This window comes from Beta vulgaris, chromosome 8, assembly GCF_026745355.1.
Source record: "Beta vulgaris subsp. vulgaris cultivar EL10 chromosome 8, EL10.2, whole genome shotgun sequence".
Lineage (NCBI taxonomy): Eukaryota > Viridiplantae > Streptophyta > Magnoliopsida > Caryophyllales > Amaranthaceae > Beta > Beta vulgaris.
Genome location: NC_079209.1, coordinates 49,336,461 through 49,353,192, shown reverse-complemented (window position 1 = coordinate 49,353,192; position 16,732 = coordinate 49,336,461). Strand labels below are relative to the sequence as shown.

General features: G+C 32.1%; 1 protein-coding gene across 1 annotated transcript in view; it reads right to left on the bottom strand.

Annotated features, from left to right (window-relative positions):
* Positions 1-10,835: 10,835 nt before the first annotated feature.
* Positions 10,836-16,732, bottom strand: part of LOC125492706 (protein FAR1-RELATED SEQUENCE 5-like) — a 7,402-nt gene continuing 1,505 nt past the window's right edge. The window contains exon 2 of the mRNA XM_057391375.1: positions 10,836-11,912. Coding sequence (XP_057247358.1) covers positions 10,990-11,912 — 923 coding nt within the window. The 3' untranslated portion in view covers positions 10,836-10,989. The remainder of the gene's footprint in view (positions 11,913-16,732) is intronic.

Here is a 16,732-nt window from a genome sequence, read left to right as displayed (position 1 = left end):
GAATGTACATCACCAATGGCTTGAATGTACATCATTAGTGACTTGAATGTACATCACATATATTTACTTGTTTTTAAATCTCAATCCCACTACTGATTTATTAATTAAAATTTTTGTCAAGAATCATACTCCACACTATAAGCATGAAAACCATAATATATCTTACATAGACCAAAATGGGTTATGACAAATCATGCACAACCAAAATTCTCAAAAAGGCTTATACACATGAAATTCTAAATAAATCTTGTAAAAGTATGCATCTCTTCATTTCTTTACGGAAGACATGGAAAATTTCCTCGCAATACAAATTCTTCCAAGCTGCTCACTGATTTCATCGCCTTGGCATTCTTCAACATAAGTTGTTTGACCACGTTGGAGTCATCCTTCAACATATATTAGCATGAAAGCTCGAAAATATATACATCACATACAGTTTACCCCGTAAATAGCATGTCCAATGATATTCAAACTTCGCGCAAGTATGGCATAATATAAGTACACATGCATAAAAGAAAAAGAAGAAGATAAGAATATAACTATTATATTTCCATCCCAATATGGCAGCTTGTCATTCTAACATGTTCAAGGAGCTATTGGCTTGCTCAAAAGGCCAAAACTACAAGGGTAAAAAAACAAATCATCATTGATTGCTTCCAAGGACATCAGCGATGCCTTACAAGTACATCATCGATGGCTCACAAGTACAAACTTGTTCTTCTACTGGTGGTCGTTTGCTCACCTCTAGTGTTCTTTCAAAATCCACTGCAGCAACACAGAAGTTGAGAATCCCGAGCCCAAAAACGAGCCCAATAATGAGCATGTGGCCGGTCCAGATGACGATGCAAGAAGCACACTCAGTCAACAGTCACAACAACAATCAAGGAGAAATAATGTAACAGGTTCATCAGTTAGTAAGGATGATGAGAGCCTAGCTAGCTAGTTCTCAAACTGTCCCAAGTTACCACAATAAATTCCAGGCAGAGGTTATGTTTTGTCTTACTATGTCATATGGAGAATTTTTGCACCAAGAGAAACCCAATGCGAGGTTATAGAACACCAACAATTAACTTATAGAAAAATTACATTATCAATAATCTCAAGCTACTTGTCAGAATATCAATAATCTATATTTATATTATCAATAATCTCAAGATACTCATTAGTTATCCACAACTCATTATCAAATGATATAACTAATCGTGGCTTAAAAATACATCACCAATGGCTTAATTGTACATCATCACTAGCTTAGAAGTACATCACCCATAACCTCTAACGATATATCTGATATCACAATCAATGAACCATATATCATCTACAATTACCCAAAATAAAACAGAGAAGACAAAAAAATGGATATAGGTGTACTTACATGAGTTGCTATGGATCTGATTTGAGTTTTTATTTACATAAGTTTGGTCAGATTCAGGAGCAGACTTCTTTGATTTAGAACCAAAAGCTGTGAAAATTATAGTAATCTTCCTTATAAATCTGTATAGACTTATGTTTCTGATTTTGCATCATAGAATTACTACCAGCATGACCATACTCAGAATTAGAGCTCGAGATATTTTGTTGATGTAAGCTATTAGATGAAGGTACAGGTGATTTCTTCATCTGCAACTAAATAAAATTCAACTGGCAATAAGATATATATTGGATCTAGAAGAAGGGATATACTAACTAATTAATAGCTTGATGTTGTAATTATTTCACAATTAGGAAGCCCAATGCGAGGTTACAGAACACCAACAGTTAACTCATAGAAAAATTACCTTATCAATAATCTCAAGCTACTTATTAGAATACCAATAATCTATATTTACATTATCAATAATCTCAAGATACTCATTAGTTATCCATAACTCATTATCAAATGATATAACTAATCATGGTTTAAAAATACACCACCAATGGCTTAATTGTACATCACCACTAGCTTAGAAGTACATCACCCATAACCACTAGCTTAAATTGGAGTCAAGTCAACAAACATAAACACCATATTACGCCACAAATATGGAAGTCTAGAGAACTTCAACTCTTACCTTACAAAGTTCTAAATCCAAAATGAAATAAAACGAAACAACTAAAGCAAATAGGCAAAATGAGAATGACATTTTCCATAGCTTAATTTCAAAGTAACAACATCAAATTATCAAATTGAAACCCTAAAATCCGAAATGTAACTGAAAAATAGAGCCAAGAAAATCTGAAACAATACCAGAATGAAATAAAAGGAAACAACTAAAGCAAATAGGCAAAATGAGAATGACATTTTTCATAGCTTAATTTCAAAGTAACAACATCAAATTATGAAATTGAAACCCTAAAATCTGAGATGTAACTAAAAAATGGAGCCAAAAAAATCCGAAAAAATACCAGTTTGAATCTCGTTCGAGCTTCAATGGAGAACTTTGGATCTTGTCCGAGCTTCAATTGAGGACGAAATCGCTAAATTGCTTGTATGTCGGAATTTTTTTTACGAAATCGGAATTTGTTTGAGCTTCGAGGTCGAAATTGTGGGTTTTTGCTTATGTAGGAATTTTTTTTGCTACAGTAGGTGGAGGATTTTTTTTTTTTGCTACAGTAGGTGGAGCTACTGTATGTTGGAAGTTTTTTACTAAATTGGAATTTGTTTGAGCCGTTTGATTAGAATGATCCAAGGGCAGAGGTTTATTCTCATATAATTAAGTATTCTCACATAACTATGGTATTCTCACATGAGCCTAAATATATATATATATATATAAATAATTGAGTTCAGGTGAGAATGAGGTTTTACATGAGAAATGAGAAAGAATAACAGCCCTTAGATCATGTTACATGTAACAGTCAAGATTAAAAATAAAAAGGGATTACCCTAATCAATCTTACGCATAACTCGCTGACCCTATCTCTCTTCTCTCTCCTCTTTCATCCTCTCTCTCTCCTCTCCTCTCTCCCAACTCTTAAGTTTGGTTCTTCTGCAAATACTTCGATTTTCTGCAATTTGTTCATCAAGTTTCTTCTGCAATTCACCAAAATCAACTAGTTCGACGGTTTCAAGTTTTTTTCTACAATTATTTGCTCAGCGATTTTCTTCTGTTCAGCGATTTTCACCAAGTTTTTTTCTGCAAATACTCCTCTCTGTTCGACGGTCGAACTTGGATTATCTAGTTCAGCGAGTAAATTTTCTTCTGCAATTCACCAAAATCAATTAGTTCAGCGATTTAGTTTGATTGTTGCAGACAGTATGGGAGAGAAAGGTAAGTTTTTTTTTTTCGTTCTAGTTTACTTCTTGAATTTTTTTCAGAATTGTGATTATGATTTCTTGACATTAATTATGCGGAAATTTTGAGAACTTGATTTCTTTCTGATTAATTTTCGAGAACGTGACATTTAGTTTAGTTACGATTTCTTTTTCTGATTTTTTTTTCAAGAACTTGATTTTGGTGGGTTTAGTTATATAGTTTGAAAATTTGTCTGAACTCTGAACTGCGTTAAATTGAGTACTTCATTTTATTTCTTTCTGATTTTGCCTAGTCCAATATAACCTTGTGTAAAGTATTACAGAAGATATCTTGATATTAATGGGTTGAATTCTGAGAAAAGCAAATGCAAGTAAGAAAGCAAAAGCAGTGATTATGGTTATGAATGCTGAAACTCCAATGTCTGAAAGAGTAGCCATTGTTGTTGATGAAAAAGATGAGAACTTTGGAGAAATTAAAAGAGGGGGAGTAAAAATGGTGTGAAAAGAAGCTTTTTTGGGTGTTTTTTTTTTTTTTGTGTGTCGCAGGAATTTGGAAGGATGTAGACAAGCTGGTAAAGTAGTAGTATAACAGAAACAGAAGGTACAACAAGTAATCCTAAAAAGTAGTATACACAGGACTAACAGCTTGAAGAAATGCTTCCATTAATACCATTCCAAATCCTAAAAAGTACAGCAAGTAATCTTCATGAATAAACTAGAACTAACCAAAGTTAAATGCACAAACTGAGCCAAAACATTGCATTAAAAAGAATTTTTTGAAATGCCAGTTTGATGAAAAAAAAGGATTCACTTCCACAAAATACAGGACTAACAAGCTGGTAAAGTAGTAGTATAACATAAACAGAAGGGAAAGAATATGATTTTGCTTTTGATTTTGCTTTTGATTTTCATTTGAGGCGTCACCCATGTATTGCTTTCGTAGTAAAGATTGTAATGCACTAAAAATTGTCACTCTTTAAATTCGTAGTATATTTAAAAGCCTAGAATAAAGGAACATTGTCTTGTATCCTCATGAACTGTACTATTGTGTGTCTTCTATTCATGTACGTACTGTTTTAATTGTATTTGCTTGTCATCCTCATGACAAGTTTTCTAATGAAAATTGCCAAATTATCAAAAAGAAAAAGGGGGACGTCTTTTTGTGTTGACTTGATATTATACTGTGTATTTACTCCAAGTACTTCAAGGATATTCATATTTATAGAATTATAGTACTGCGCATAAGAAGTTAGATGTTTATGGTTGAATCTTGTGATGGATGAAATAACAAAGAATTGTGCATGAGCTGAGGAAGAACTTTTACCTATTTATATAAAAATGGAATAGAATTTGCAAATAGTAGTATAGTAGTGAATAGTTAGAGTTATATGAAATAATTATTATAGTTATAGACACTCTTGATTAGCGTTATATGAATTTTATATTTTGCAAACTAATGTTCACCTTATAATTAGAGTTGTAGCAGTATAAATTCAACTAATTAGAGTTACAGGGGTATTTTGAGTAGTCATAAGAGTTATAATTACAGTTATAGCATTATTTGGTATGTACATCTTATTTAGAGTTATAGATTATAGTTAATGTTCACCTTGTTGATGTGTGCATTTTCAGGGGTTTGTGTTTTGTGTTCGATGTAGAGAGAGGATGAAAGAGGAGCTCTTGTTGATGGGTGGTAGCGATAACTTTGACATAGACGTTGAATTTGTTTAGTGTTGTATTCAATATTGACATTCTTAGCATTAATTACTTCACCATTGTTTGTATAATCTTTTACCAGTTTGGAGCTTGAGACTTTTTTTTACCTCCTGTATATACTCTCTGGAGCTTGTAATTATCAATCATCTTAATGATAATTGATTATAACTTTTAAACATGTATTAGCATCACTCTAATAGGTATTTCTGTAAAGTTAACTATTCATTCGTATAACTCTAAAGAGGATTGCCATAATTCTAATCTGTACATCCTATAACTCTTAACAAGCATTGTTATAACTCTTAACTCTTAAATACTACTACCTACTACTTCTAATTAATTGTTGTCAGTACTCTAAATAGTATTTCTATAATTTTAAATAAGTATTGGTGTACTTCTTCACTATTATATCCTACAACTCTAATCAAGTGTTGCCATAATCGTAAATGATAATTGATGTATACACGTGGGGGTTACTTAATGTCATGATGTTTTAGTGATGGTTTAATTTGTGTTTTATCTATGTGTTACTCTTAACTGTGGCAAACATGATTATATGAGTACCACTATAATCGATATTTTATGTTTTGAATATTCAATTCTGGTTGTATGAATGTGTGATTAGTTTATGTATGTGTATGTAGATATGAACATTGTCGAGGTTGGTAATGTGAACGGTAAGCGTAGTGCATGTCAAAGTATGGATTTGGTTGATAAGAAAGGGGCCAAATTACTTAAAAAGGATAGTACATCACATGTACCGAAACAGAAAAAAAAGCCATCAGAGTTGTCTACTCAATGTAGACCGAATGAGTTGGTAAAGCTTATAAAGGACTTATCTTCGCAACAAGTTCAAGATGTGAATGACATTGGTTTTGGAGGTCTTTGCAGTTTGCATTTGACTCAAAGTCCTACTACCATGATCCCTTTTTTAATAAAGTCTTTTAATCCTGGCAGTTGGGTGTTTGAATCGATGCGGTGAATAAATTTGTGGTAAGTAAGTTTGATGTGCATGAGGTCTTTTTGCTTCCCATGGGTGATTATGAGGTTGAGGAGATTTCCACTGGTAGAGGATCTAAGGAATCTGATAATATCTTGAAAAAGAGAGTTTCGATTTAAGTTTGATGTTGTTGATGACAGACAAGGAATTTCTTTGAAGGATGTAGCTGCTAAGATTCGATCGAATGAGATGCAGGCGGGTGGAGATGAATTTAAAAGTTTGTTTGTCCTTTATGCTATGGGTAGGTTTCTTGCTCCTACGTCGAACAATAAAGTGGATTTGAAACTTTTAAAAGTCGTTTCTCAAGTATGTAAAATTAAAGAATTTGATTGGTGCTCATATGTGCTGGAGAAGCTTTCTAATGGATTTGTGAAATATCATGTAGATAGTTTGGCTAATCTTGGAGGTTGTGTTATCATGTTAGAAATTATATACTTCCATAGGTTAATTTTCAAATCTCAGGCGTTACCTAGAGATCCCCCTTGTTCAATTTTGGACAGATGAAAAATTCCAAAAACGTATTCATGATGAGTTAGGTTCTGGAAGTTTTGGGAATGGGATTTTGGATTTGGAGAGTCATCTCTCTTCGCGTCTTCGATGTAATTCAGTACCTTCAGTCCAGGATATCCAAAGGAAGTGTTTGGCTGATATTTCTCACTGCAAGAAGGTAATTAGCTTTGAGATTCCAGATAGCTTGCCTTCTGACGAGGAGATACATAAAACTGCAACAGATGTATGTCCTCCTATAACTCTTATCATATATTTTTATTGCTTTTTCATGATATCCTATTATGTTTTTAATCATTATTCATGATATCCTGCAGCAGATGAAATGTATTTATTGGAAAATAAATATTATAGTTTAGATATTTTCGTCCAAACTAACTAAATACAACTAGAAGTCCCCCTCACAAAAAAAAATACAACTATAAGTCTATAACGGAAATGTAACACATGTTATCATATCTAGTATGAGGGAGTCTTGTAGAAGATTTTGGGCTAGCACTAGTGTAACTCTTATTATAAATTCATACAACTCTAATCAAATACTCCTGTAACTCTAATTAGTAATTTATATAAATCTAATCAAATACTCATGTAACTCTAATTAGTATTGCATATAACTCTAATCATATACTCCTGTAACTATAATTTCTCAGTCTAGCCTATCTTTCATGAGATTTTGTTGTTAATGAAAATGAAAAAGTACAACTATCAATATTTAATAAGTAATCCATCAACTATTACAAATTCCTAATAAGTCAACCTACCTGGTTGTAGATGAACAAGCTGGATAAGAGAACAAGAAAGGAAGCATAAAATTCTTCACTATCCAATAGTATTAGATCGTAAGCATCAATTCCTTCACTAATGAGTCAAAAGCCTAAGCCTTGGCAGTTGGCACGTATAAGACTATTGTGCTACTCCTGTAACTCTAATTAATAATTCATATAACTCTAATCAAATACTCCTGTAACTCTAATTAGTAATTCATATAACTCTAATTAAATACTCCTGTAACTCTAATTAATAATTTATATAACTCTAATCAAATACTCTTGTAACTCTAATTAGTAATGTATATAACTCTAATCAGATACTCCTGTAATTATAATTTCTCAGTCTAGTCTATCATATATGTATCTTCATATATTTTAAGTTTTTTCCTTTCCTTTTCACAGGGCCTGCATGAGATTTTGTTGTTAATGAAAAGAGACTTGGACGTTGTGTCTTCCCATTATATTGATCGATTGTCAAAAGCAAAGAGTATGTCAATAACGCAGAAAATAAAGGGAAAGATAATATACATGTTTCTGATTCTCCTACTTTGTCTCCAACTCCGGCTTTTGTTCATGAAGATGCATGGCAAGTATATATCGATAATGTCACAGATTATATTCTGCTATGAAAAAAGTTGTTGATGATATGCCAACTTTCCAATTACTCTCTCAGTCTGAAAACGAGTTATTAATTGGTGCCAAGGGTCCAGATGTTTCTTCCCCATCCTTTGTTGACATTTCAATTATTGGAGATGAGTGTGTTAAGTCGTGTTCTCATGTGGACGAAATCAACAAAGAGAGAGATGGTTGCGTTAGATCTCCAATGTCTTGGTTGCATACATCTTCTAATAGCCATAATGTCAACAATGATGGTCTTGGTTCTACATATAATTGTGGGATTCAAAATGTCCCTGTCACTTTGGTTTCAAAATTTATGCGCCAAAATGTAACACTATTATCATACATGCCATCCTTCCGGAAACATGTAGTTGATTATTGTATGGTAGATCACAATGAAACTTTGGCACAGAGGTAAACATTATTACCTACATCATACTTCATTTTTTCTTTATTTTATATTATTTTTGTTAACTTTCTATATATACTTTTTACAGTCAAATTATTGCGTCTTTTGGAGAAAACCACTTTGTTACGCGAGAGGATTTTTTAAGTTTGGCAACCAATGAAATGATCACCACAACTGTTATTGAGGTTGGAGTTTGTTGATGAACTATGTGGAGTCAACCGAAGATTCTTCACCTCGACGCATATTTTTCGGCCTTAATCATGTGGTAATCTCTTCAATATTTTCCTTTTAAAATCCTTTTGAAATCTTATGACTAGTCAAAAAGGTCTTCTAAATTGAATTTCAATAGATCATGGATGCTCCTATAACTGGTCCATTTTCATTCATCATATTCATATAACTGGTCCATTTTCAATTATAGTTATAGCATTATTTGGTAGGTACGTCTTAATTAGAGTTATAGGTTTATTTGATAAGAGTTATAGGAATTACTAATTAAAGTTATAAGAATTTCATATTTTGCAAACTAATGTTCACCTTCTAATTAGAGTTGTAGTAGTATTTAATAAGAGTTATACGAATTACTAATTAGAGTTATAGGGGTATTTTGAGTAGTCATTAGAGTTATAATTATAGTTATAGCATTAATTGGTATGTACGTCTTAATTAGAGTTATAGGTTTATTTGATAAGAGTTATAGGAATTACTAATTAGAGTTATAGGTTTATTTGACAAGTTTTATGTGATATTTTTAGGGTCCTTTGATAAATATTACGGAGAAAAGAGAAACTGAAGATGTTGCATTATTGAGTGAGCTATTTTCTTCATGGGATATTTGGATCTCATGTAACAAAGTCAAATGTGATCTTCATAATGTTGATTTGGTATGTCTTTCGTACTTTTTTTTATAATGTTCTTTTTTATATTTATTTATCTAATAACTCAACTTGTTCAATTTGTGGGTCGCAGATATTCATTCCACTCTTGTATATGGAACACTACTTTATTGTTGTGATCAACTTCATACAAAAAAGAGTGGATTATCCGGATAATAGAGTCTATGGAAATTGGGATGATTCTCACTTCAAGAAGCTTGCCATTAGTATAGTAAGATTTACAATATTTATAGGTCTTTTGTTCTTATTTGTTTTTAATACTTTTAAGCTTTATTGGTTGGTTATTTTTCTCTATAGTTATTTTTTTTTTTTTTTGCAGCGCTATAACATGAGTGATTATTTGGATAGATTTGAGCATCCATTGGCTGCTGATTTAGTTTCATATGATATCATTAATGTCAAGTTTCCATGGCAAACAAGTAAGCCCACCTTAGATTGTGGTGTTTTTGCAATGGTTCACATGTTGAACTATGATGGAGAAATATTTGAGTCTCAGCTTAACAACGCCAAGATAAGGCGTACAATGAGAGCTGAAATCTGTGCAGCCCTTGTTTTGTGTGATATCAATAATATTAGGAAGGAGATCATCCAAAAGATTCATGAGATGAGTTCAATGAGATAAAGGCTTCTATTCGAGACAAATTGTGGATGATTTACAAGGAACAAGACAATATATATACGGAAAGAAACAGCTCGTTTAAAGGTGTAGAGTAAACATATAATTCATGTGCTATTTCTCACATATTTACAAGTATTTTTTTTCCACTTTTGTAGAGGGATTCTTGATTATTGCTCATAGAATAACATTTACAACTCTTTCATGCTATGCCATAGTTTGGTCTTCGAAATATAGTTAGAAGTCTACTTCTAATTCTAAGCTCTTTAACTGAATGTCTTGTTTCTATTCTTTTCCTTTTCTATTTTATTTTTTTTAGGAAAGGGTTTTTAGCTCTAATTCTTTTATTATTATTAAGAACACCCATATAACTCTAATTAGTAATTTATATAACCCTAATAAAATACTAACGTACGTAACAAGTAATGCCATAACTATAATTAGACTTCTTATGACTAGTTAAATACTCCTGTAACTCTAAGAAGTAATGCATATAGCTCTAATCAAATACTCCTATAACTGTATGACTTCATTCCACTTATCAACAAACTCTTGTGGCTCTAATTCTTTATCCCAAACACAAGCATTTATCTTCTTGAGGAAATCTTTTTCTTTATTGCGTTCAACTATACCCACCATGTCATTAGGTTCCGACTCTTCTAAGCCTTCTGTATCAGTTGAGTTTGTAATCTGTATGTCTTTCCCTTTCCCCACCTTGTCAGTAAGTTTACCCATAATATGCCACATGCAAAATTTTTGTTGTGCATCATTGAATACTTTTGGGAAAGCTTTCTTCATTGCAGGATCCTGGTCAGTGATAATAAAGTTTGGTTCCTTATTGCCCATAGCTTGTTTGAATTTTTCAAAAACCCACACAAAAGAATTATCATTCTCTCTTGATGTCAAAGCAGCGCCAAAAATCAGAGACCTATGAAAAGGAAAGGAAAAAATCTTAAAATATACGACGGGGATACATAAAAGATAGACTAGACTGAGAAATTTATTTTACATGAGTATATGAGTAGAGTTATATGCATTACTAATTAGAGTTACAAGAGTATTTCATTAGAGTTATATGCATTACTAATTAGAGTTACAAGAGTATTTCATTAGAGTTACAAGATTATTTGATTAGAGTTACAAGAGTATTTGATTAGAGTTACATGAATTACTAATTAGAGTTGCAAGAGTATTTTAGTAGTCATAAGAGTTATATGAATTATCTTTTATGATGGTCAATCCCTGTAAATGGGCAGAATACCAAGTTGTACATGTTTGTTCCATACGTAGCATCAAACGAGACAACATCTCCAAAAGCAAAGTAGTTTCTCCTACACAAAGCATCGGCCCAAAACACTCTATGCAAACCTTCTTTCGCATTAGCTACATAGTCAAAGAAAAATCCACTATTCATCTCCTTTTGTGTACTTAAGGTGCTTATAAACATATCAGCATCATGTTCTCCAATGTATGCTCTAACATCCCGTGCAAAGTTTTTGAAGTCGCCAACAGTTGCTCCAACATTTTCATAACCACCAACCTTCTCCTTATACATTCGGTACGTCTTTGTTGCTCCAATGTTGAGTTTAGAGTTATCAATTATCATTTTTTTTTGATACATCGTCAAATTTCTTTTCAACTTTTGGAATTGTCCTTCTTCAGGACTTAGTAGCTTGTGGTTATGTCCTTCATGAAAAGACCATACTCGATACTTCCTTTTCTCATGAAGTCGGAAAACAATCTTGGCTTTGCAACCAACCCGTGTAAGTTTTCTCCTCCTCTTTTGAGTTGGGGAAATTGGCTCAATCGACTCAATATTAGTTGTGTGATTTGCTGCAGCCACTGCCTTCACTCCTTGCTTGTTACACAAAATGTATTTGAATACAATAGTGCCATCCTTTGCTCGAGTCTCGGTAGACATTCTAGTATCAAATCCACATGCCACAGCATATATATTATAAAAGTCTATTGCATCTTTAAGACTGTCGAATATCTGCCCAACTTTAGGAATTAATTCTGCTGGAACAACTCGAGTGAACTCATGTTCTCCGCATGGGGTGATGTTCGTACTTTTCTTAGGTGGTGTAGACAGATTTAATGAGGCAATGTTTATGCTTTGCGTAGAGTTACTAGTTCCTGCCTCTGCATATTAAATAGGTATAAACTGTAAGTCAACGATTTAAAATTCAAAGTATTGCACACATAAATTCCTATAACTCTAATCAAGAGTGTCTATAACTGTAATAATTATTTCATATAACTCTAACTACTCACTAACTGTAAAGAAGTCTTGCTATGTAATTAGTAATGCCATAACTATAATTGGAACTCTTATCACTAGTCAAATACTCATGTAACTCTAATTATTAATTCATATAACTCTAATCAAATATTCCTATAACTCTAATTAGAACGTACATAACAAGAAATGCCATAACTATAATTATATCTATTATTACATGTCAAATAATCATATAACTCTAATTAGTAATTCCTATAACTCTTATAAATAAACCTATAACTCTAATTAAGACGTACATACCAAATAATGCTATAACTATAATTTTAACTCTTAGAAGGTACATACACTCTAATTAAGACGTACATACTAAATAATGCTATAACTATAATTAAGATGTACATACCAAATAATGTTATAACTATTATTAAATACTACTACAACTCTAATTAGAAGGTGAACATTAGTTTGCAAAATATGAATTTCATATAACTCTAATTAGTAATTCCTATAACTCTTATCAAATAAACCTATAACTCTAATTAAGACGTACATACCAAATAATGCTATAACTATAATTTTAACTCTTATGACTACTCAAAATACCCCTATAACTCTAATTAGTAATTCGTATAACTCTTATTAAATACTACTACAACTCTAATTAGAAGGTGAACATTAGTTTGCAAAATATGAATTTCCTATAACTCTAATTAGTAATTCCTATAACTCTTATCAAATAAACCTATAACTCTAATTAAGACGTACATACCAAATAATGCTATAACTATAATTATAACTCTTATATATGACTACTCAAAGTACCCCTATAACTCTAATTAGTAATTCGTATAACTCTTATCAAATACTACTACAACTCTAATTAGAAGGTGAACATTAGTTTGCAAAATATGAATTTCCTATAACTCTAATTAGTAATTCCTATAACTCTTATCAAATAAACCTATAACTCTAATTAAGACGTACATACCAAATTATGCTACAACTATAATTTTAACTCTTATGACTACTCAAAATACCCCTATAACTCTAATTAGTAATTCGTATAACTCTTATTAAATACTACTACAACTCTAATTAGAAGGTGAACATTAGTCTGCAAAATATGAATTTCCTACAACTCTAATTAGTAATTCCTATAACTCTTATCAAATAAACCTATAACTCTAATGATGCTATAACTATAATTTTAACTCTTATCAAATAAACCTATAACTCTAATGTTCACCTTCATTGACACAATGCATCATAATTGACACAATGCATCATATCATATACAGCAAAATGCAACTAATATTTTAGAGCACAATGCATCATAATTGACACAATGAAGTAGCAGTTTCGTTTAGAAACGCAAAACACAAGGTCCATTATTATATTGACACAATGCATCATATCATATACAGCAAAATGCAACTAATATTTTAGAGCACATGTGTAACAACCCGGATTTTCCCGACCAGCTTACAGAGGATTAAGCACAGCGAAAGAGACTCTGGTCGAGATAACCCGAACTATTACCATCACACTCACCGAACTATATCGGAGAGTATGGAACTCAATTCCCAACTCTATTCAAATATATTAACTATTATAACTATGCTCTGATTCTCAGACTCTATTCCCATGAATTTCTACAGAAAATCCGGCATAGTTTCCTTTGAAAATAGGACAACGCTAAAGCGAGAAATAATATGAACCTGTTGCAATTTCAATTTATAAAATATTTCCAAATCCCAAAGCTCATCAACCTCAACGCTTTCACGGAGCAACAACCAACATAGAATCAGGAGCACTAGCTAACGGTTCTTAAATGAAGAAAATACATTATAGAAAATAAACGATTTAACTATTACAAGTGGAGCGTCCTCACTTCAATAACAAATATAATACTGCACCATCTCGTATCCGCTTCAGCTTGCAAAAGAATAACTCACGGCTTCAACCTGAAACATATAAGATACTGCCACCCACCAAGTGACAGGCCACAGAAATGACAAAACAACGTACTCACATCAGCAAAGCTGAGTACTAAACCCGTAAATAAGAATAACACATGCTTTGGTGGCTTTTTTTACTTGAAAACGACTCAGCAGTCAACATAAGTTCAACAATCATATCAATCATAGCATGCTTAGCAACAATATTCTTGTTGAACATACATATTACATTTCCAACTCCACGTTTCATAATACATTATCAATCACATGTTAACAAACATAATAAGGTGACTCTGACTCTTAACACTGACATGTTTCTATATTCTCATTTAGTCGACCTTTCAACTTACCACGATTCCCTAATAGGAATTTGAGGTCACCAACTTTGATATAAACAATATTCTTTATTACCTTTAGTCGATTCCTTAATGGGAATTCTCATTTATGCTTTCATGCTCTATCATTCACTTTCTTATACCCTATAAACAACCTCTTATCAGATAATAAATATCATAACAACTTTCACGATGACGATTCCTTATCGGGAATCCACATAATCATATACGATTCCTTATCGGGAATCCAACATTAGTATCACTTACCATGATATGCCTCCTTATCAGGAAACCAATATCGATATTCATATTCATATACTGAATAAACATTCATTACTTACCTGATATGATTCCTTATCGGGAATCCGATATCGAAACAACTTACCACGATACGATTCCTTATCGGGAATCCATTATCGATATAACTTTCATACTTTGAAATAACATTCCTTTTAACCAGGGGGAAAGAGAACGCGGCGGAGGAGACAAAGCTTACACTCCGACAGTGGGGGTCGTCACCCAACCATTCACTTTACTTTTGGCCAATAACCGCGACTAGTCCGGAGTACATTTTCCGCTGATTTCATCAGCCATCCACAGGTTTCACATTACCTGATGTATCGCCCAATTATCGCCCCACAGAGCAATGGGCAGTTTTCCCTGTGGGGCCCCAAGGTTCACAGTCCATGGGGCACTGTTCATGTCACCTCATCCGTCGACTCAGACGAGGCTACTTTCCCCTTTCAGATTCCTTTCGATTATCGTTCATAACTCAATCGTCATTCTTAGAACTATTTCATAGTTATAGTAATCCTTGACAATCATTGAACAAGTAAGGCTTCTTCTTAGAGAGTTATAATCGCTTAAGTATTTCGAGGTTAATTAGTATAGTTATGCATTTCGATTCAACTCAATTACAATTACAAAACATACTTACCACACAAGTAACCAATCATATTCTGTAAAATACACAACCATAGTGACAATAGGTCTCTCAGCTAGAATTAACTAGCGAGAGTTACTAACTCGATTCCACACATCACATACTTTTGCGTATAGATAGTTCATACTACTTCTCTTTTCATACTTATCAATCTATATTCATCTTGATAATAGTATTCGATATCAAGTCTTGGCAACACCTACTATTCCTATGTCTCTCTCTTAGAATTAACTAATGAGAGTTAGCGTAGATTCCACAACTCGAGATTCATGAAACAAAGGTCGATTAGACCTAATCGAATATGGGTCATGTCTTCTCATAAGTTCGATTCCAATAACAACCATTAGTGGATCATATTCTTACTTAGTATAGTGAGTCAACCTCCCTTGTAATTAGAAGTCATTTGATTATAACTCAAATTACTTTAAAGTAATACACAAACTTGCACTTACTTAAGTAATCTTAAAGTAACCAACTTAGTCCTCCGAATTCTAATCAATCAACATCACTTTATTATATTATTCTATTTATAGTTAACCAATTAAAATACTTTATCAAACACATCATCACTAATCTAATCCATATCTAAGTAATCTAACTTTCATACTCTTCATATTATTATAGTAATTAGTTAATCCCCTCTTTGACTTCATGTGAGGTTATTAATTAGGTTACCGATTTAAACAGTCTACTCAAACTATTCTTCCCCATAGTATCATTGATAACTCTAATCAGATTTTCATATAACTAATCTTTTATTTATAGACACCAATGCTAGAACATTTAGCTATAAGTAGAACACTATCACACACTTACCACATCAATCAACTTATTAATATAGTATATACTTTAACAAAATGATAACGTACAATTAGAATTCTAATTATATATTAGGTATGCCACCTTCCACAATTCAGTGAACTTCCATCAACAACATGAAAACAACTTTCATGTATCGCATAAACAAAATCAATAACATATTTCATTACTATATCAATATGTTACTCAAGTCGCCTTTAAACACTAAGAAAGATCATTTAAGTCAAAAACCAGGACTTCTATAACATAATTAACGATGAACTCGAACAACAATTCAGATTGATAACATGAATATCATTTAAGGTTTAACAACTTCCCATTAACATTAGATTCACAAAAGATAAATCGCCTCTGAACTCATAACATTTTAATTCTTTAATTACTAACTAATAATAAGTATTTCTCATCTACTTGCTTTAAACTAATTCAAGTAATATCAATTATCTTTTCTTATTACTCTTAATATAAAACATCCTTTCAATCTAGATGACAACCTCTTATCGAATAGATAACTCCATTAGATAACTTATAATTCGATATAACTAGAACTAGACTTCCATTAATCAAACTAAACTAACACAGTTTACTAAACAAATTTCAGAACTTATAATCATAAATAATTTCTAAACTAACAATACTCCAACTTAACTTATCACTTGATTTAA